The sequence below is a fragment of the Microchirus variegatus genome (genome assembly GCF_963457635.1).
Source record: "Microchirus variegatus genome assembly, chromosome: 5".
Lineage (NCBI taxonomy): Eukaryota > Metazoa > Chordata > Actinopteri > Pleuronectiformes > Soleidae > Microchirus > Microchirus variegatus.
The window spans coordinates 32,332,850-32,355,651 of NC_139806.1; the positions used below are offsets into that span (position 1 = coordinate 32,332,850).

At 41.6% G+C, this 22,802-nt stretch overlaps 1 protein-coding gene across 1 annotated transcript in view; it reads right to left on the reverse strand.

Annotated features, from left to right (window-relative positions):
- The window catches only part of LOC310927976 (phospholipid-transporting ATPase IH-like), a 49,137-nt gene that overhangs the window by 20,566 nt on the left and 5,769 nt on the right, over positions 1 to 22,802 (reverse strand). Inside the window, exons 2-11 of the mRNA XM_083890433.1 lie at positions 11,273 to 11,395; positions 10,946 to 11,035; positions 8,833 to 8,913; positions 8,182 to 8,289; positions 4,311 to 4,439; positions 2,979 to 3,082; positions 1,114 to 1,164; positions 952 to 1,016; positions 772 to 853; positions 506 to 656 (exon numbers count right to left, since the gene is read on the reverse strand). Of these exons, the coding sequence (XP_083746559.1) occupies positions 506 to 656; positions 772 to 853; positions 952 to 1,016; positions 1,114 to 1,164; positions 2,979 to 3,082; positions 4,311 to 4,439; positions 8,182 to 8,289; positions 8,833 to 8,913; positions 10,946 to 11,035; positions 11,273 to 11,395 (984 nt within the window). The remainder of the gene's footprint in view (positions 1 to 505; positions 657 to 771; positions 854 to 951; positions 1,017 to 1,113; positions 1,165 to 2,978; positions 3,083 to 4,310; positions 4,440 to 8,181; positions 8,290 to 8,832; positions 8,914 to 10,945; positions 11,036 to 11,272; positions 11,396 to 22,802) is intronic.

Consider the following 22,802-nt stretch of genomic DNA (forward strand, 5'->3'; position numbering starts at 1 on the left):
TAAAACTATCAACTGTAATTCATTGGGGGCCGCCAGAAATGTTTCTGCGGGCCGCCATTGGCCCCCGGGCCGCACTTTGAGAACCAATGTTTTAGCCCAACCGTCCACTTTCGACTGCTAACTAGGAGCCACATATGAGGTGTCTCACACACACAGAGCATGAGCAAGATGAGATCAGCAAGACTTTGCAATTGCTATTGCTGCACACCTACATTTACATAGAACTAGAAGAGCAAAATTTGGGTTGCATGTGGACACAGCTGTGTGCAGCTATCTCAAATTCTTGCTCATCTCATCTCATGCTTTTTCGTGCGAGACCTTTTACGCAATGTGTGGCTAGGAGACCCAACATTTAGGCAAAATATATGGTGTCAATTACGCTATTTTGAGTCAAATTTGAATGTCGTTCTAACCAGAAAGCTCGCCCGCTACTCCATGAGTGAAATGTATTTTTCGGATGAACTATCCCTTTTATTTCTTTAAAAGTGGAAGTTGATGTACAGACCATGTGCCGCTGACGCTCATGCTCAGTTCTGTGGTTGTACCAGGGCTCATCTCGGTCGGGAGACCACTGCCAGGCGTATTTCAAGACAGTGTTGATCACGGCTTTACTGATCAAGATGCAGAGATACACGATCAGAAAGGCATTCATGGACCTACAGAGAGAGAGAGTGAAGTCACGGTCACAATCACAGCTCAGGAAATAAACCACTTTACAAAGAACGAACTCTACACACGACACAGTGAGTGGAGTCTGAACATTAATCATACTTCTCTACTGCGGAGCGCTTTTGAGATTTAGACTGGTAATTAAGTGCCATCTTTGTCTCCATGCCTGTGAAGACCGCAACAGCTGAAGAGAGAGCGAAACCTCTGGGTTACCGAGACAAAAAAAAAACCACAACGGCCTTTTGTTTCATTGCTAAGCAGCAGGAATCTGTGTGATATTACCATAAATGTGGTGTGTGTTCTTCAGCGTGGCTCCTCTGAGGAGTAAGTTCTCAGCTCCGAGTGGTCTGCAGGAATATAAACAATCATTGGCTGTGTTCTGTTTCAACAACACCGCTAAAGATATTACTTTTTTCAACACAGTTATTATTTTAAAGTACTTACCTGGCCACAGGCTCTTCTCTGTCCTTGTAAATATTGATGCGTCCCACAAATCTGGAAAAGGTTAGAGCCAAACTTAAATCAGGACGGCTGAATAAAGGAAGATTGATATGTACAAGACGGCAGTTTGTGTGTAAGGCCAAGTCCGCACTGTGAGCGCGTCTTCTGCAGAACTGCTGCTATGTTTTACATAGTGTGCATTTGAAAATCATAAAAATATACATTTTACACAACGGAAATGGTACATTGCTTTTACTTTGAAACAGCAACAGAATTTGTTGAGTTTATTTATGTAATTTCTTTAAAAAAAGACTGCAGTAAAATAACATTTCCGAATGCTACCTCACTGAGCTGTCATTCAATGTGTCCTGGCCAGGTCACACTTCTGCACCGCACAGCCTTGCCACAGGGGGGCCCCAAGGCTCGGTGCTGGGGCCTCTCCTCTTTGCCATGTACACCACCTCGCTGGGCCAGCTCATCCGCTCACGTGGCTTCTCGTATCACTGCTATGTTGATGATACCCAGCTGCATCCGTCATTCCCACCTGACGACCACGCGGTCTCGGCACGAATCACAGATTGTCTCTCTGACATATCTGCATGGATCAAAGCCCATCATCTCCAGCTGAACTTCTCCAAAACTGAACTGCTGGTCTTCCCAGCTAAGCCAACGATCACAACATCTGCATTAATATCAGCTCCCCATCTCTGGCTCTTTCCAAGATAGCGAGAAACTCGATCTTTCTTGACAGATCATGTTGCCTCTGTCATGCCACTTTGCACTATTCAACATAAGAAAAATCAGACCGTACCTAACCCAACAAGCTAGTGGAGGCTGTGGTCATCTCCAACAAGCCTCCCGACCTGTGTTGTGAAACCACTACAGATGGTCAAGAACGAGCGTCTGGTCTTCACCCCACTGGCTGCTGTTAGCCACACGCATCAAATTCAAATCACTGGTGCTAGCGTGCAAATTGCTCCATGGGTCGGCTCCCACATACTTAGATGTTACCCCTCGACTACTCCGTTCATCAAGGCATTGTCGTCTGCCGGTGCCAAAACCCTGCACAAGACAATCCAGACTCCTTCCATGCTGGTGGAATGACCTACCGAGGGCTACCAGAACAGGGGGCGTCCCTGTCTATCTTCAAGACCCAGCTCTTCCAAGAGCATCTTCTGTCCGAGCACTTACCTTACCCCCTTCCCCTGCACAATGTCACTTCTGCATTCTCACCCTCTGTCAGTCCACTGTTCCTATCTAGTGGGTTCCTATCCAAGTCGCTTTGGATAAAACCGTCTGCTAAAAGCTCCCATAGAATGGAAAGTTCCAATTAACACTGTTTTTTTGGTGTGTATCTGCGCCTCGTTTATTACCTCGTTTATGAAGCCCTGAAGTTTTGAAAGAAACAGTTCAGCCACGGCTGAGAACGCTGTGTTTTATTGTAATCTCGGGATCTGAAAAAGCCTGGAATCGTTGCGTAAGGATCCCGTCTCCTGAACGGCAGCTCCTCCTGCTCCGGGCACTAGTGCGAGCAGATCCGGTTGCGTACATTCAACCGCAGAAGAAGAAGAAGAAGAAGAAGAAGAAGCCATATTTAAAGTCGTTTGCAGAAACTAGGCGGTTTTTGACCCATAACGCACTTATATGTGCGATACGGCCACTCTATGGGAGCTTTAAATGTAAATTTTCAATGTCTATTTTTCCTTTGAATCGTGTGCAGCTTGCATAAGAAATGGACAAACCTTTGGCTGATATAATCAGTTAACGTGTGTGCAGAAACGAATTGCAACACCACAGACTTGTTACACACATATCCAGTGAGGACCCGGCCTAAGACACATCAGTTCGTGTGTGTGTGTCAGACTCACTTGTAGAGGTCAGGCTGCGGTTGTTCACATTCAATCGTGGCATGTAACGAATTCACCTCCTGCTCCGTTCTAAAGGCCATGGTATCTGGTACGGCGTAATAGGTCTGAGGTACAAAGGAGGAGGAAAAGGGGAAGGAAGAAGACAACAGTGGAAAAAATGTCATCCACAGCCACTAATGAGAGCAGGGTTCATTTGATTCCCCATCGTGGAGAGCAATCGGAGGAGAGCTGTCAGGATGGAGCACACTCCCCAGGTCAGCGGAGGACAGCATGCTGGGGAGGTGAGCACAGCAGGAGGTCACCCTGAGGACATTATGAGGGGGATGGTGGAGCACTCTACCCTACACTGACTGTGTGTGTGTGTGTGTGTCAATGCTCAGCCATGCATGTCGTCATGTAAGTGACATCAACGAACATCAAAGAAGCGAAAATGGAGAACGTGATGTATGAAACTACATCTTGTGCATTTGTACCATTTTAAAGCTGCAAAATAACAATTATTTTCAATTTGACTAATCTGGAAATCACTGTCAATCAATTCATAGTAATTATTATATAAACGTCTAAAAACGTAAAAAACTTTTATTGAATCTATTTTTAGGGGGCACATCTTACATCTTTCATTTTACGCTGATTTCCCAGTCTGAATTATTTTTTTAGTTAACCAGAAAGCACTTAATACTAACAAATGCTACGTAAATACAATAATGATTATTATTATGTTGATAAATACATCTTCAAATTGCATCTTTTGTCTGAACGGTCCAAAAACCAAACAAAAGGACATAAAATATTAATGGTTCATCAAACGTTGCTGATTAATTATCCATTAATTATGATCATTAATAATAAATGACTGAACATTTCATCTCTAGATGAGTAAGCACAGCATTAGGATATTAAACGGCCATTAACATGCTGTGTTTAATCCTATATTACAATTGTATTTACTAGCTGTGAGGCCCTTCATGGTCCAGCTCTATGTTACTATATTTTATATCTTTAAATCCTCATGATAAACCATCATGTTTTTGTTTTTTTTACAATAGCCCAAATGGACAAATGGAGCATCTTTTTAGTTTTGATGCTAAATTAAGATTTTTAAACACATTTTAAACACTGTACCTAAAAAAATGGCTAAAACATGTATTGACAAAACAACAATATTCTGTCATGTTATTTCAAGAGACTTGTACTTGAGATGTACTCATCTATGACTGCTGAAATCATTTTCTTTGACTTTTAAACGGACCATGCTTGTTGAACATTTTATTTATTTATCGGTATCTGAAAGGTGTCGAGTGAAAAAACAAAATGATCGACTCTTTGCACCTTATGACTGGACTCCCCGTCCAGGCTGGTGGTTGTGACGTAGCAGGTGCCATCGATGCGGCTGGAGGAGAGCAGGATGAGGTCACAGGGGAAAATCTCGTCCTCCCTCACTATGACGATGTCCCCGACCTAACAAAAGCAGGACACAGACACATCACATGCCCACGTAAATAAATAAATAAATAAAAATAAAAGAGAGAGAAAGACATACAGACATCTGCATTTCTTTGGATTAAGAAGTTGCGTAACTGCTAATGCGAGTGCAGCAGCTTAAGCTCTGATAAATCCCATCTCCACGGTGACCGTAGACATGAAACGCGCGCTTCTGATTTTGCATGATTAATATATTCGTCGTCATTCCTGCTCCCAATGCACACTCTAATCCTCTCTTGTTTGATCTGCAGAAGAGAGAGAAACCCCAGCACTGGAACCAGCAAAAGATAGAGAGACAGATGGATGAATGGGTAGAAAGGAGAAAAAATGACACACAACAGAGAGACGGAAACATAGACGGGAGAGATGCTGAATGTAAAAAAAACGTCTGTGCAGACCCATGAACGTCAGTGGAATCGTTTGCCGTGGTAACACGCTAACACCATGTAACCTTTAAGGTTTGCGTAGCTGGATCGAAGCCTCATTCTAAAGGCCACATTATACTTCTCCGACTGCGTATGCGTTATCCGTCTGCGTCACCACCGAGACGCCTCGAGCCTTTATACTTCTGCGTCGTGGTTATGGACACGCGCTGCAATTTCTCGCCCGATCAGTAGGGGTCGCTGCGCAAGGTTGTTGTGCTTCAGGCTACAGTGAGCAATAGCGTCCGAGAAAGAAAGAGAGAGAAAGACTGTTGTTGTTGAAACAGTGGCCGTTTCTCACTTTTCTGTGTGACGGAACGCAGTTTTAAGATAATTTGAGGCGAGAAATTGGCCATTTAGAGTCTAAACATGTGGAGTGTGTGTTAAGATATGACGCATTTATAGTTTGGCAGCGGCGTTATCGGCGGGGATCAGCTCCGCGTCTGTGGACGCTCGGTGCTCACTGTGAGCCGGCACAGAGCAGCTTAGCTCGGCCTGTCCTGAGGACCAATCGCAGCTCTTGCCGTCTCCGTTGTCCCTTGACGGAGTGACGGACACTTAAAAAATATTTCGTGCAGTCGGAGTCGACGCAGAGGCTCTTCGACAGGCTCTACGTCGACGCAGAGTCTCTGCGTAGCTTTACGCAGAAGTATAAATTGGGCTTAGTCGACACACAACATCCCCGCACACTCGACAGGAGCAGCAGACGCAGCAGAAACCACTCAAACCTGTACCCGTTAAACGCCGTCTTCTTGACACAACGGTGAAACAAGAGTGAAATTACATGATACATCTATAGAGGAGTCGCTGAGCTAGACATGGACATTATACAGTCTCTGACACCGCTGTTTTTTTTTATTCACTGTGGGACAATATCAGAGTGTTGACTGTTTTTGCAGAGCTCAGGTAAAAATATTCTGGCTTTTCTACAGAAATCGCAACATTCAACCTTCCATCTCATTCCACCGCTGTGACTGGGGTAAAGGAAGCTACATTAGAGTTATATGAATGAACACTATTCATCGTCATGTTTGTCATTCCTGTTGCACTCCTGCAAATGATCTATTCATTTTGAATTAATTCACTAACTTTTACTGTCGACCTTATATTTTTCAGTAGTGACAACAAACGACAGAACAGAGAGTCAAAGGTCAGGATGTTCATTTAAGGCCACACTGAGAAGACTTTAAAGGGGAAATAAGTAGTTTATAGTGCCATCTAGAGGAGAGGCTGAAATTTACAACAAAGAACTGCTCCTCTGCTCACCCCCTCCCTTCCCTGAGCGCTACGGTATCCGCAGCTGGTCAAATGTCGTCCTCGTCGTCTTTCTCCGTGTCAGCAGATGAGGTTCGTGAGGCGAGGGAGAGGGCGGAGCTACCGCGGCCGTAGCAGACGAAGCGGAGAGAGAGGAGGCGGGACTTCCGCTACAAGTAAAGAGACGCTTGATTTGTTCTCTCGCGTTTGTCCTTACAGGCTCCGGTAGAAACATGGCGTCTCGCTGCTAACAGTGGCTATGCAACCGCGGCCCGCGGTCATGTTATTTTACAAGACTTTTTGAAACACTACGAAAACGAAACAAAAACTATTATACAGCGACTAGACAATGCAGGAGCACATAATATGTATAAAAAAGTGGATTTTGGGTTATATAAACCCATAAATACTATACAGTGTCCCTTTAAGGGACCAAGACAGAGTCCAGACCAAGGCCAGAATGTACCGAAACACATTCAGCTCTTGCTTTCTTCATTCAGTTAAAAGGTCTCTCGAACCACTGCTGGTTTCTCTCTCTGCTCGTTGATGATGAGAAGATGTGAGGACTTTGAAAGGCTTTAAAGCGGACCTCGACCGGAAGTTCCAGTTAACGCTGTTTTTTTAGTGTGTATCTGCGTCATTACCTTGTTTACGAAGCTCTGAAGGTTCTAAACAAACAGTTCAGCCACTGCTGAGAACGCTGTGTTTTATTGTAATCTCGGGTTCAGCGAGATCTCTGAAAAAACCCGGTCCGGTTACATAAACAGCGGGTTCTCCTGAACAGCAGATCCTCCTGCTCCGGGCACTAGTCCGGGCACATCCGGTTGCGTACATTGAACCGCAGAAGAAGAATAACGTCCGTTGTGGAGGTGTTTCACGAGCGACTCCGGGTCAAAGTCATAAACAATGTTTTGATAATGAGTAGCAGTGCATCCACCGTTCCAGAGGGGGGAGCTGCGCTTCTGAGAGCGGGTGTGCTGAATATACCGGCCAATCACAAGATTCTGTCTTCTGGGTGAGAGAGTTGAGTCTCAAATCTCGCGGCTGGGAAACACCCTCAGAAAAGACAGATTTCTATCGGCTCGTTTACAGCAACTAGGAGGTTTTTGACCATAAAAACAAGTTAATGTATGTAAGTAGACCTCCATAACTGACATATATGTGCAACAGGACCACTCTATGTGACCTTTAAGACTTTCAATAAACACTAGAATAGTTATCCATGAATAGTTCCATGAAGACAGACCTGAAGGACCAATGGGTAAGAAATAATATTTGGCCCTAGAGTGCTTGGGCTGGTTGATGGTGAGCCACTATATGTGGACCCCTTCTCTAAGAGGACCTTCTTTTTGAGTTGATGCGACAACACCTGACACACGTTAGCGCATTTTAATACTACTAAGTCCCAGAGTTCAGTTTAAAGAGGCAAATGAACATGCTCTGAGCAGCTCTGCTGTCAGAAATGCAACAGGAATAGGAACACGATGTGTATTCAGCAAAAGCTCAGTGTCAAATTGTTTCAACAGAAGACTTTAACAGAGCAGTCAATGTTATCTGAGATTGTAATATTCAACTCGTGATTAAATCCCGTGTAACCCACAAAGGATTTGAAGCAGTTGGGAGCACGATATGAAAAGTAATCAACAGAATATTGCTGAAAAAGAATGGAAAAAGGCAGCATGATACAGTAAAAAATCCAAGAGATTATAGATCATATCCAGGAACTGAACAAGCCGTACTACCAAACAGTGATGTGCTATTAAGAGGATGATGACAGGAATATTCATACTCGTGAAATACATCTATTAATCAGTCAGGTTCATTCCCGAGGGGGACTGGGGGTGTGGCAGGGGGGGCAGCCATTGTTTCTCTACTACAGCTTCACACTCACTAATTGGTAGGAAAGACAAGAGAGAGCAACAGAAATGAAACAACGCTGCAGAGAGAGTGACAGATATAGAGAAAGTGGGCTGCACAGCAGCACGGTAGTGACACTTCGGTGGCCTCAGGTGCCGTGCAGCTCTTAATGAGGCCGTTCTTACCCGGAGCTTGTGACTCTGCGTCCTCACCACCTTCCCCTGCTGCGCCACGTCCACCAGACACTCGTTTACGGAGCAGTCTGCTTTGTGTCTGAGCCAGTCCTCATAGCCCTGAGAGAGAAAACGGGAGGAGGACAGAACCAGATTAAGGCAGGAAACGTCTGCTGGCACGGTCCAAACAGGGACTACAGATGATGGTGCACAGAGATTCAGGGCCAGAACATAGCATGGTATTAAGCAAAGGAGAGGGGGAAGAGGTGAGAGTTATACTCTGTAATTAATTAGCGCTGTGCTCCCTGAGCTCAGTGACCTCTTTTCTGGATTTCTAGCGAACATGGATTTATGTCCCTGTAATGCTCAGGCCTCCATATCCAGAACAGCTTCATCTATCACTGATAGTACACCATCTTTCAGTACCAGCAGAGGATGCATCTCCCAGGGGCACGGGATACTCGGGCAAAAGAGTGATTAACAGAGGAGACCATTCATTATCATATTTCCCACATCACCAGACACATTCAATGGCATGTCCTTTCAGCTGAGGGAGGAATGCTGACTGGTGTGTGTGTATTATTTTAGTTGTGGGAAAAGGCAGAGATGCAAGCAATATTTCCCGGAAACACAAGCACGTTTGTGTGTGTGTGTGTGTCCTACCTGTTTTATGGCGGTGACGGTGATAACAAAGAAGAGGGGCAGGCCGCTGGTGACCGGACTGGTGGGGGTGTCGATGATAAGCTGCAAAAGGAGAGGAGGAGCAGTGCATGGGTGGGGGTTGGGGGCAGGGAGGATGCCAAGAAATGCAACGCTGAGTAAGGAAGTGCAGCAGGGGAAAAGCTTCTGTAACAAGGGAATCGAGCATCCATCGAACAAACATTAAGTGTCCCAGTAATCAGTCGTTGTTTTTATTCATTCCATATGCACTTCAAAAGGAGAGCAATACAACAAAGGGGGATATTTTTAACCAAGGAGTGAAAAGAACTAACACGGCTGCAGTGTCATGACAAGTTTGTCCCATAAAGAGGATGCAGTATTTCACGTGTTACTGTTAAAACACACAAGGACCAGTAAAGGCCACATTATACTTCTCCGACTGCGTAATGCGTTATCCGTCTGCGTCACCACGGAGACGCCTCGAGCCTTTATACTTCTGCGTCGTGGTGACGGACACGCACTGCAATTTACCGCCCGATCAGTAGGGGTCGCTGCGCAAGGTTGTTGTGCTTTTGGCTACAGTGAGCAATGGCGTCCGAGGGAGAAAGACTGTTGTTGTTGAAACAGTGGCCCTTTGTCACTTTTCTGTGTCCCGGAACGCAGTTTTAAGGTAATTTGAGGCGAGAAATGTGCCATTTAGAGTCTAAACATGTGCTGTGTGTGTTAAGATATGACGTATTTATAGTTTGGCGCCGGCGTTGTCGGCGGGGATGAGCTCCGCCTCTGTGGACGCTCGGTGCGCACTGTGAGCCGGCACAGAGCAGCTTAGCTCGGCCTGTCCTGAGGACCAATTGCAGCTCTTGCCGTCTCCGTTGTCCCTTGACGGAGTGACGGACACTTAAAAAATATTCCGTGCAGTCGGAGACGACGCAGAGGCTCTTCGACAGGTTCTGCGTCGACGCAGAGGACTCTGCGTAGCCTACGCAGAGCACTTTACGCAGGAGTATAAATTGGGCTTAACACTGCACTGCATTTTCTTACTTCACCCTATGGAGTGGGAGTGAAGTGTTGTTTTTAGTGGCTCTGTCTGTCTGTGCTTCCACACTTGCACTTGCCGACATGACCAATAGAGGCCGCCAGAGGCTTGTTGCGTTGCGTGAATGGGGTGAAGTCTGCCATCTCTGATTGCCTTGTTAAACTGGTATTTTATTTTATTCCTCTTCTATAATGACTCGGTTCTTTGTACAACACTTTGAAATTTGGTGCAATAACATGAAGGCTGCAGCCATTGATCAACTAATTCATTACCGATCGATGACTAAATGAATCGTCAACTATTTTGCTAATCGTTTTTTTTTTTCCCCCACAACTATAACAAGCTCTCTGATCTCTGCTTCTTAAATGTGAACATCTCGGTTGGTTTCTTCGCTCCATAACACAAAGTAATCATTAAAATTGAATTGAATCCTTTTTTTTCAACATTTTATGGACCAAAACATTAAGAACATAGCATGGTGTTAAAGGGATACTTCACCGATTTGAATGTGGCTTTGTATTGCTAGAATAGCAGTAGTATTTTTTAGAAAATGTGCTTCCCTCCCTCAGTTTTTCCCTGACTTGTAAAAAAATCTGTTTTCCATTTTCAAAATTTGCCCTACTGTGATGCAAAACACGTCATTTGACTCACAGTAGGGCACATTTGGATAAGGGAAAACAGATATACAATACAAAGCCACATTCAAATCGGTGAAGTATCCCTTTAAGCAAAGGAGAGGGGAATTAATATAATTACTTAGTGCTGTGCTCCCTAAGCTTGGTGACCTCTTTTCTGGATCATGTCATGTTTTAGATATATGTCCCTGTAATAATCTATCACTGATCGTACTCCATCTTTCAGTCCCAGGCTAGCAGAGGATGCATCTCCCTGGGCATACATACTGCACATAAGGACCATAATAATATCCCTGCAAACTACTATGAAAATATGAATTCATAACCATCAGGTCAAACATTTAATAGTCATACAAATAATAATTGAGGAAGAAACTAATGCAGACGTTGCCAGAATTCAGTCAGCTGTTATTTGTTTCAACACAAATTTCCAAGAAAATCTTACCTGGACCAGAAATATGACCAAGAAGTAGAAGTTTGCGATTCTTCTGAACTGCTCAAACAGGTTCTTGGGAATGAAGTTCCAGAAGGTGTACTGTGGGGTCAGAGTGACAGCTACATCACTATCATGCACATAAAAGCAGAGAGGAAAAAAACGACGGTGGTTCATCCGACGGGACAAATGGTGATGAACAGCTTGTTCGAAACACGAGAAAATGCGGCCACAATTGGGATTTCACACGGTTGTCTGAATACGAAAAACAAAAGGAAGAGAACAAGCACGATGATGAACGGTGTTATGGCACCGACTCAAGGGCTGTGGCTCGCTCACCTTGGAGGAGACGATGCGGTTGTCGGGGAAACGCTGAGGGATGTAGGCCTCAGCTCCCGGAGGTGGTTCTTTATGTCCGATGTACACAGTCCGACTGTCCACCCAGATCTCCTCCCCCACACACTGATGGAAACAGGGATCATATACAGATATAAACAGCAATACTGCGAGAGGAGATAAAAAGAGGATGAATCACACCAAGTTCTCTTACAATTCAATTATATACATTATTATATACTTGTTTTTTTTGTCAGTTATTGCAAAGCCCTGTAGCTATGTACATAAAGGTCATCAGAGATTTGTTTCTGGGTCCCCAAATTATTTTGATATTTTTTCTTGTTTAACTTAGGATTTATGTGAATATATTTTAATTAACGTGCATAAAAAGAAGTTGCAATTAATTTATCGAACATACATCAACATCTATTCAAAATAACTTTAGGTATTATTAGTAGTATTCACAATTTCCAAATGTATATTGTGAAGCGTGTTAGGGCTGCAACCGACGATTACTTTCATCATTTATTCATACATTGTTGATTAATTCATTAGATGTTCTGTCCATAAAACATTTTTTTTTTTTTAAACAAAAATTATTCTGTTTTAATGTTTTCTTTGTTTTATGGAAAACCTGAACATTTTCACATTTAAGAAGCTAAAAATTTATCGATTAATAAAATAGTGGGTTAGGGAGTTAATATAGTAATCAATTATACGTTGAAGCCATAATGTGTTTTTACAAACTGTATTGTCAGAATAAATAAGTAAGGTTTTCCATTCAATATCAGCTTGATTTGTTTTTAATACACTCAAGGTTTAATAACCATTGTAGCCTGAGTCGCCCAAAGAAAGAAACACACACAGAAGGTAAGGTAGGTTGCCGATCTTTGTGTTTTGCTTTGCTTTCTCAGTAGTATATGCAGTATACCGTATATAACAGTATATGCTGCAGTAGCAGTATGTAGGATGTGTAGTGTGGGTTGATGCTGCTGACCTTTTAATTCAGTTGTGTGAAAGTTGCCCCATTTGAACTTAAATATGCAGCATTTCCATTGAGTTCCAATGCAGTTTGTACATTTTTAAAGAAAGAAGTGTAATAAATACTTTCTACGTGTAGATAATACAGTGTGGAAATTAGTGGCAGGAGAGAAAACAACTCGTTTAATTCCTCACCAATAAAATAAATGTGAAGCATTTGTAAATAAAGCTCATTACAAATGAATCCCTTTTCAGAAAGACACAGGCCTAAGTGAAGTGAAACAGTCACACAGCATCAAAATGAGTGGTGGCCTAAAGGGGGAGCGAGTGTTTGTTGAGTGGGATCATCTTTGAGTCACACAAGTGTGGATTTGTCATTTGTCTTTTCAGTTCTTTAGGCAGGACCTATATCTGCACAGCTGCACAACCAATCCCCAAATAATCAAATACACACAATACGACCAAGTCCAAAGACATTGCAATTATTTGATAAAGATAAATTGCGTGACAAAACAGCATTATGGTGACATTCTGCAGTGCAGTATTCATTCGCCCACAAAAGCTTGCTCTACAGACGAGTAAAAAAAATTTTTCCTGACAGATTTGTGAAAATACCAGTAGTACCCATTATGAACTATACAAAAATAATTGCAGTATGATTTTTTTCTCCAGTTTGCTGCTCCATCATTACCAAAAACAACTCAACTCATTGATACAAAATCATAAATACAGAGCAGAGGATATATTTTCATGCACATCATCATCATCATGGACACATAACACTTGGACTGAACCAGTCACAACCACAATGTGCAATACTGTAAATACTGCAAATATAATCACATGTACAAAATAATTATTCCCCGGCTATAAATTAATGCTTACCACCCATAACTATAATCAACCGCCATATATACCATATTTATCTTTTTTTTATATATATATATATATATATATATATATGTACTATATGTATACTGTATATATTATATTGTGTATATATATTTGTATTTGTATACATTTGTACATACATATTTGTACATTTGTAATATACATATTTAATTGCTAACAGCACTTGTGAATGGATGCAAACTGCATTTCGTTGCTCTGTACTGGTGACATGTGCAATGACAATAAAGTTGAATTCTATTCTATTCTATTCTATCATCATCAGTTCATCTATATTCATCTATAGAGTATTAGTTCATCACAGCATGTATGTTTCTCAGTTGTCCTTCATTAAATAAAGAGGGAAAAAATAGAAACCACACTGAGCTGGTGGTTTTCATCTGGCCTTCCTTCATTGGCTTCTTATATCTTGGCCTGAGTGTGCAGCCTCGCTGGCACAGTTCAGAGGAAGAAGTGTTGACCATTAGCAGAAAAGTTCTGGAGCAAGCACCTTGGTCAAAGCGGCGCTTCGCTGCCTTTTCAAGTGCTCAAGGTTTTTGGGAGAGGTGCAGCTCATCGCTGCCAACGACCGAAAACTTTTATGTGTTCAGAGTCCACATAATGTAAATTTAACGCCCCAATCCTGTTCCAGGTCTTCTCAGTGACCTTGCAGATGCACATCGAATAAATAAATAAATAAATAAAAGTGTACATTTTGAGCACAAGATCAAATGAAGGCCAGTGTGACTTTTCCTGGTGAAAACGGCGATAAAAAAAGAAATGGCAAATTGCTAGCGGTGGAAAAAGTCAGAGTCACATTCTAAACTTATCCATTGCAATCAACAGGCACTTAGAAGTGGGATAAAAATAGACAGAGCCGACAGTGTCAGACGACTCCACAACATTAAGGGGGGGGGCGTCAGGCCCCAGAGAGAGCAGGGATATGAAGAGACATGGAGGAAAAGAGAAGGATAGTGAAGGAGGATAATAGAATGATATGAACACAGAGGTGGAAAATATCAAAATATCAAGAGACTGTAAATGACTTAGAAAATAAACACAATGTGAGGCATCCGTGATGTTGCACCATATTATACAAATGCAAACATCTCGAGCTCATTTGTGAGATGAGTTGATTGGAGTGATTAAATTAAACATTTTAACTGGATCTGCTTAAACATTTACTGGGATCCTCCAGTACATTGGTTCTCAAAGTGCGGCCCGCGGGCCACTGGCGGCCCGCAGTGAATTACAGTTGATAGTTTTAATCCAGGAGCTACTAAGCTTATTAAATGTTTATTGGACATTACTGGATACAGACCAATAAGTGTAAACTGTACAACTGTATTTACTATGTCATCAAATTTTGGATGACATAGTGACACAGTATAGTATGACGTTTTTGTCAAATTTTGGCATTTAAATATTTTCCCAGAAAATTGTCACATTTTGGACGACATAGTATAGTATGACGTTTTTGTCAAATTTTGGCATTTAAATATTTTCCCAAAAAAATGTCACATTTTGGAGGACATAGTATAGTATGACGTTTTTGTCAAATTTTGGACCAATTTTTTTTTGAAAAAAATTGTCAGATTTGGGATGGCATTTTTGTAATTTTTGTCAAATTTTGGACCAACTTTTTTTGGAAAAAAATTGTCAAATTTGGGACGACATAGTATTGTACAACGTTTTTGTCAAATTTTGGACCCAAATTTTTATTATTTTTTTCTAATTGTCACATTTTGGACAATGTAGTATAGTATGTTGATTTTGTCAAATTTTGGACGCCATAGTTATTACAAATGGGATTTCTTTCAGTTTTTTTTCTTTTTTTTCCCTTTGGCGGCCCTCAGTCCAATGTTGGGTTCCTAAATTGGCCCTCAGGTATCACAACTTTGAGAACCCCTGATTTAAAAGTTCATGAATGGTAGGAAGACTTGAATGACATTCAACATGCTAACAACTAGCCGCCAGCTAAGCCTGAAATCACTTTGTACTTAAAGGCTTAACTGCGCATACTGCCACCTTGTGTAGCGGAGGCACACACACGAGGATAGTGGCAGGAAATACCGGCCCGACTCAGGTCTAGTTTAATTATTATTATTTCCCTCGCTTCGACTTTTAATGAATGTTAACACTATGGCCCTCTGGAATATATCCCACTTTTAAACACTGACTTTACAAGAGAGAACAGATGTAGGTCTAGTATTTTAGGATTTGAAAAGATGCTTTAAAAAGCCCAGACATAGTTCAAATACTGACCTGGCCCGTTAGCAATAGCATGCCTCACATTTGCAGAAGCATTGCTCCATTGCCTATAACAGGACTATCTTCTCAGTGGAAAAGTGACCCCTGCAGTGCAAGGTACTATCTGAACTGTCGATAAAAAGCATCATAAACTGGCCTGATTAAATGTTCATGTCTCATCCTTCGTTCACTGCTGCTCTATGCTGTTGCTGGAGAAGAGATCCCTCATTGACTCACTGATCGAATCCCCCTGACTGAACTTTGCCTTAATGAATTACTACTCATGTTAACTGAATAGATGACAGACACAGTTTAAGACATGACGATGTAAACCGTGAGCCTAAAATATCACAACATTTCATTTTCCACTGCCCACTGAAACCGTAAACTGCATTTAAAAAAAAGGGAGGTACTCTTGTGATTTGCTGGTGAAATAAATAAGGAAGTAGAAACATCTTAAATCGCTACTAGGCGGCGATTAACCTGGTTGAGCTTCTCACTTGATTTATTACATCAGTTAACATTTTCCTGATGAGTTAATAGTCTCTAGCTTTGGGTTTTCTTCAATAGCACATGATGCCAATTTTGTAAATCATGTTTACATTTAGAAGAAATTAGACTATGAAGCGAGGCAAATATGAGTGGACACCTGTGTGACTGACAGCTGGTATCGTCCAATAAGAGCCTGGTTGCAGGTGAACTTCTATTTGTAAAACGTCAACATGGCACTGGTTTCAACTGGATACAACTTGATTGGAACCCATTAAACATGACTTTTCTCTGAGATAAGGTCAAAGGTCAAATTACTGTTCAATAACATGGTATTTTATCAACTCTGATTGGAAATATAACACATATTAACAACATTATCAAATAGAGGCTAGCACTTAATTAGAAGAACTTAAGGATTTTGCACACGCAGGCATATTATCTTTTCTATTTGCAGCGATACACTCTTAGAAATAAGGGTTCCAAAAGGGTTCTTCTATTCTTCTAAAAGGGCTGAGGTTCTATACCTGGAACCATTTGCTTCTGAAAAACCCTTTCCCGAAGAAAGGGTTTTTTTCAAGGGTTCTTGGCAACACTAAAGGTTCCAGTAAGAACCATTTTGATCCAGAGAACCCTTTAAAGCCCCTTTGCAGAATAAAGGGGCTTTAAAGAGTGGAAGGGTTAAACCACCTCAAAGTAAACCTGGGGTAGGAATATTAAAAGAAACAGGAGAAGAAAAGAGCAGAATAGGGAAAAATAAAAATGTGTATTAGTCGAGGATGTGAAGTCTGTGCTAGCATTGTTAGCGGAGATAAAAGGAGCCTGAAGACCTTGATCAGCTAAAAAGGATGGAGATGGAGGCTACCTGTTCCACATGCACTCCACTGCTACTCATTAACCTTTAATTGCCATAGCAACACCAGTATTTTCGGCACATCTGCAAGTGTCTAGCACAAAGGAACAGTTTTAACACAGACGCACAGCATCACTGCTCTAGACGTTAACCCCCGGGATCTTCTTCTTGGTGCTTCTGTGTTCTGGGTTCAGTTTGGACCTCAAACTTCATACAACCTCAAACATCAAAAAGCAGCAGCAAGGAAGGCGCCAAATGAAACACAGCAATACAGCATACACGATTGTGATCGTCACATTCAATTCCACTGTGCACAATTGCATCCTCAATTTTTCCAAGCAGTCTGACAAATGAAATGACTTTTTTTGACAAATAAAAAAACACACCTTAAAAACAAAGCCTCAAAGCTTATGTTTCTGCTGTTGAGCTGCAGCTTCTAGAATTGTGATTAATCTTACAGCGTATTAGATATTATTCTAATGCCCGTTTGGAAAAGTGAGGGCCTTTGGTTGTTAAATGCTTTATTATTAGGGTTCGAGCACGACTGTGCAAGAACCCTATTGTAATTGAAAGTGTTATTATTATTATTCTTCACACGAGGAATGTGCGTTTTTGAAGGCCTAAACGTATCCCAAACATCAGACCTGGCTTAAATCGTCAAACGAAAGTGGTTCGGTGAATGTGCGTCAAAAAATGGAAGTGGGCGGGGCTACAGACTGACGCAAAAAAGTGCTGCTAGGTCAACTCCTGTCGGGTATAACGTACATGAACGAAACTTGATACACACGTTCATTAGGTCGAGCTTTAAATAAAAGTCGATGACAAGTGTCCTGTGAATCCTACAGGAAGGCCGCCATTTTGGATTGAAGGCGAAAACGGAGGCGTTTTTGGCGAATTTACGGCATAACTTGCCGTAAATACCAAATCCTACAGTTTTTGAGCAATCACCTTCAAACTTGGCGAGGTCGATGTGGACCAGTTGAGGTAGGAACTAATCTGAAAGGTTTTTTGAAATATTGCATGGCGCACGAGATAGGGGGCGCCAAAGTTGGCGAAAATTAAAAATGTTCCCAACACGCAACGAAACGATTATAACTTTGCGATGGAAGGTCAAGTCGGAGCCAAACTTGCCATGATTGATGATGGGTAGTTGCTGAAGACACCTATGCAAAAATGATCACGTTTGAAACCATCGCCTCCTGGTGGTGGAAGAGAATATACGAAAAAAAAGTTTATTTACGATTTCGGTAATAACTTTTACAGAGATTGTCCTATCCGACTCAAAATGACACTGAAACATTGAAAACACATGATAGATGATGCGTGTTGAATATGATAGCGCATTGTTTAACGGTGTAGCGAGGTGCGCGGTGCAAAGTCGGATTTTTGCGACAAAAAAACAAACTCTTATAACTTTGCGAGTCCTGGTTATTATTATTATTATTATTGTTATAGATTATTTCAGGAGGTGAATGGTGTACATTACTAAAGTAAGAACATTTGGCAAATCTAGTGATCCTCGGGAATCTAAATGGCTGACGCTAATATCAAAAGCCACAAGATTCCCAATAACACATATGACATTATTTGTTTTATTTATGTATTCTGTTGTCAGAGGCTTCTTCTCTCATTTGACTTGCTGTGATCCAACTGTTACGTAAAATCTTTAATCCAGCTGTGCTGCTTCTCTCCCGTCACTCTCTTCTCTGTTCTTACTTTTAGTAATCCCAAAAGAAACAAACAAAACATTTTTTTTTTTAAATGTTATTTTACAGTGAACATGCTAACACTGACTTCAAACTGTTTTCTAATAAAAAAAAAAAGTGTCCCTAGGGGAGGCAACACACTTATGAAGCAGCATGTGGATGTGCAGCTGTTATTATTATTATTATGCAGGCAAACCTCAAAGCTAACACACACCCTGTGTGTGTTTGTCACCTACAGTCTCTGACTCTGTGCCAGGGCCTCATCTCCACGGGGGCAATGGGACAGGAATAGCCTGCCCTTAACCGTTGGTAACTAATGCGGTAAACCGTAATCAAGCAGACTCCAGTCTGCCTTTCAACACCAGCCAGCGGACTTGACAGAGCTGTAAAGCTGTGAGAAAACCTTTCCAAAGCCCCCTCAGCACTCCTGAAACCTTCTGGCACCTTTTCTGATCATGTTGTGAGAGGTCACTGAAAGAATAACGCTTAAGTCCAATTTATACTTCTGCGTAAAGTGCTCTGCGTAGGTTACGCAGAGACTCTGCGTCGACGCAGAGCTTGTCGAAGAGCCTCTACGTCGTCCCCGACTGCACGAAATATTTTTTAAGTGTCCGTCACTCCGTCAAGGGACAACGGAGACGGCAAGAGCTGCGATTGGTCCTCAGGACAGGCCGAGCTAAGCTGCTCTGTGCCGGCTCAAAGTGAGCACCGAGCGTCCACAGACGCGGAGCTGATCCCCGCCGATAACGCCGCTGCCAAACTATAAATACGTCATATCTTAACACATACGGCACATGTTTAGACTCTGAATGGCCAATTTCTCGCCTCAAATGATCTTAAAACTGCGTTCCGTCACACAGAAAAGTGAGAAACGGCAACTGTTTCAACAACAACAGTCTTTCTCTCTCTTTCTTTCTCGGACGCCATTGCTCACTGTAGCCTGAAGCAGAACAACCTTGCGCAGCGACCCCTACTGATCGGGCGAGAAATTGCAGCGCGTGTCCGTCACCACGACGCAGAAGTCTAAAGGCTCGAGGCGTCTCCGTGGTGACGCAGACGGATAACGCATTACGCAATCGGAGAAGTATAATGTGGCCTTTAAACATTTAGAGATAAGATGTAAACGAGGGTGAGCATAGAGGCTGAATCAAGAGGAGGATGTGACGGCGCAGCAGCCGTGACCCATAGATATGAATCACAGTGTTATCATCACAAGAGGATGTTAAATGGAAGTACAAACAAGATGACATCCTGATGCTCCTGTAATGGTGTTATGTATTTTACCGTGATCATCGCCTCATCATCTCTCTTCAGCTTATCCACAGCATCACTGCATAATTATGTTCTCAAGCCCTGTCTGAGGCATCATTACACACCACCACGGCCTGCTTTCGTTACTGCAGGACGTCAACACGAGGGTCAAAATGATCTGAGTCAAAGTTTTAGAGGGGGTTGCAATTTGGTTTGGTCATTTAAAGCGGAACTAGACCGGAAGTTCCTATTATCGCTGTTTTTTTTGGTGTGTATCTGCGTCATTACCTTGTTTATGAAGCCCTGACGGTTCTAAACAAACAGTTCAGCCATTGCTGAGAACGTTGTGTTTTATTGTAATCTCGGGGCTCAACGAGATCACTGAAAATCCCGTAATAGTTACGTAAGCAACGGTTCTCCTGAACAACCGATCCTCCTGCTCCGGGCACTAGTCCGGGCACATCCGGTTGCGTACATTGAACCGCAGAAGAAGAATAACGTCCGTTGTGGAGGTGTTTCACGAGCAACAGTGTCTTCTGACTCTGGGTCTGACTCCGGTATAAAGTCATAAAAGTGACTGCGGCGGGGAGTCGTGACGAAGCTATTTTTAAACACTGTTAAAACAATGTTTTGATAATGAGGAGCAGTGCATCGACCGTTCCAGAGGGGGGCGCTGCGCTTCTGAGAACGGATGTGCTGGATAGTACTGGCCAATCACAAGACTCTGTCTTCTGGGGGTGAAAGTTCACTCTGAAACATCGCGGCTGAAAAACACTGTCAGAAAAGAGGATTTCTATCGGCTAGTTTACAGCAACTAGGAGGTTTTTGACCATAAAAACAAGTTAATATATGTAAGTAGACCTCATAACTAACATATATGTGCAACAGGACCACTCTATGTGACCTTTAACTTTTTAAGTAAAGCTTCAGTTCAATATTTACTGTTATACTGTATGTAATGCATTTTTAAGGACGGTACAGAACATACAGTATAACATCTAACAAAAAAAAAATAGAACGATTAAATTGCAGCCCTTGCAATTTGCTTATTTCAGTGTGATTTCTACTTGAAAACATTTGTCTTCTATTTTTTTCTGGTGGACACACACAGTTTCAAACACATTCACATATATACGTACTCACACAGGAGATCATTTTACAGACGAATCTCATTATAAATAAAATCTCTTCCTGCCTTGCCCTGGGTCTGCTGACATATCAGAACTATAGTGCACGCACGCACACAACACACACACTCACACACTCTACTTCCATTCATTTGGACAGTCCTAACCTTAACCATAACTACAGTAATTATAGCCTATTATATATATTATTATAGCCTCATTGGGACCAGGTTTTGGTCTCTATGAGGACAAGGTCAGCGTTTATGCCAGAAAAAAACAAAGATGACACACACACACACAACGCGCACACACATATCTAGCATATACTGTACTGTATATTGCATGAGGGCTACCTTTATGCCAACAGAGAGAAAAAAAAACTACAGAACAGCTTTATCATATTACACAACATAATATCCCGTTTAAACTTAGCTCTGCAAAATAACATGACACCATACCTATCTTTACAAAAGCTATTAACTGAACCAGAAAGACGCAACTCATCAGCTTTATTGTGAGTCGCAAACAGGCTCAAAAGCAGGAATCGATGCACTGCAAGTCTTCAGAAAATATATTTCCCTTATCACTATGGAGTACAGATCTGGATACATTTGAATGGACTGAAGTCAATGATTAAGTTTATTCAGGCAACACAGATTTAGACATCACAGTGTAGGTTGAAGTATAAGGCCCTATCTATAAATCCTCATTTCAGGAAGTGTCTTCATCCACGCGAAACGCCCAAAACTACGGAAGCGTATTGCATTCACTTGAAAAAAAAAAAAAATCCAGTTTTTCTCAGTAATTGATTTTCGGTTTGATTTTTTGAATAATCTTTTTTCTGTTTTTCTGAGTAATATTTTTTTCCCCTGTTTTTCTGTCTAATTATTTTCCTGTTTTTCGGAGTAATTTTTTTCTGTTTTTCGGAGTAATTTTTTTCAGTTTTTCGGAGTAATTTTTTTTTCTGTTTTTCGTGCAAATTTTTTTCCTCCGTAAAACAGGGGATAGGCTTACGATAGGCTTACGATAGAAGGATACAGTCCAAAACATAACTAACTAGAGTATCATAGCCTGTGTGTAACTAATTACACGCCTTACCTTAATTGACCCGCTACGGTAGATCATTTATGAGGCATGTATGTGCAGGAAGGAGTCACCATATGTGTATGCATGGATGTATATTCATGGGTGTATGGGAGTCACTTGCAGGTTGGAGGTTCTCGCGAGAGTTCTCGATAATTCAGAAAAAAAATTACTCTGAAAAACAGGGAAAAAGGATTTGCACGAAAAACAGAAAAAAAAATTACTCAGAAAAACAGAAAAAAAATTACTCAGAAAAACAGAAAAAAATTTGACAGAAAAACAGGGAAAAAAATATTCAAAAAATCAAACCGAAAATTAATTAGTGAGAAAACAGGATTTTTTTTTTTTTCAAGTGAATGCAATACGCTTCCGTACAAAACAACTATAAACACTGTAGCACATAATATGCCAGGTCTGTAGCTGGCGCTGCAACGCTGCTACACCAAAACTAGAGAAGAAGAAATGATGCATGTGCATATGACTTGCCCGCTGTGTACAAACTTCAAATTTATCAATCAAATTTACTGATTGAAGTTTGTTTGAGATTTCCCCACTCCGTTTTAGGGCTCTTAAAATGCTGTTTCCATGATAATTTTATCATAATTATTCTTATTTTCGTATAGGCTTTATCCCAATATGCATAAAGCTGCACACAGTTTGCTCATGAAAAGCCTCTTTTGAGATGTTAGCGCTTCTCAAAGGAGAGTGACAATTCATATACTCCAGTCAAATATCTACAGTAAATACCTCGCATCTTAGACTAGAATAGGTGGTTCAGTTCTTTGGCTTTTTCATGTTAAATGAAGGATATTTCCGTGTGTGAGAAATTATGAAATTGCCAATAAATATGGTCAAATTCTGCTATCACACAAAAAATTTGGTTTTAATTGTTATCAAGTGACTTT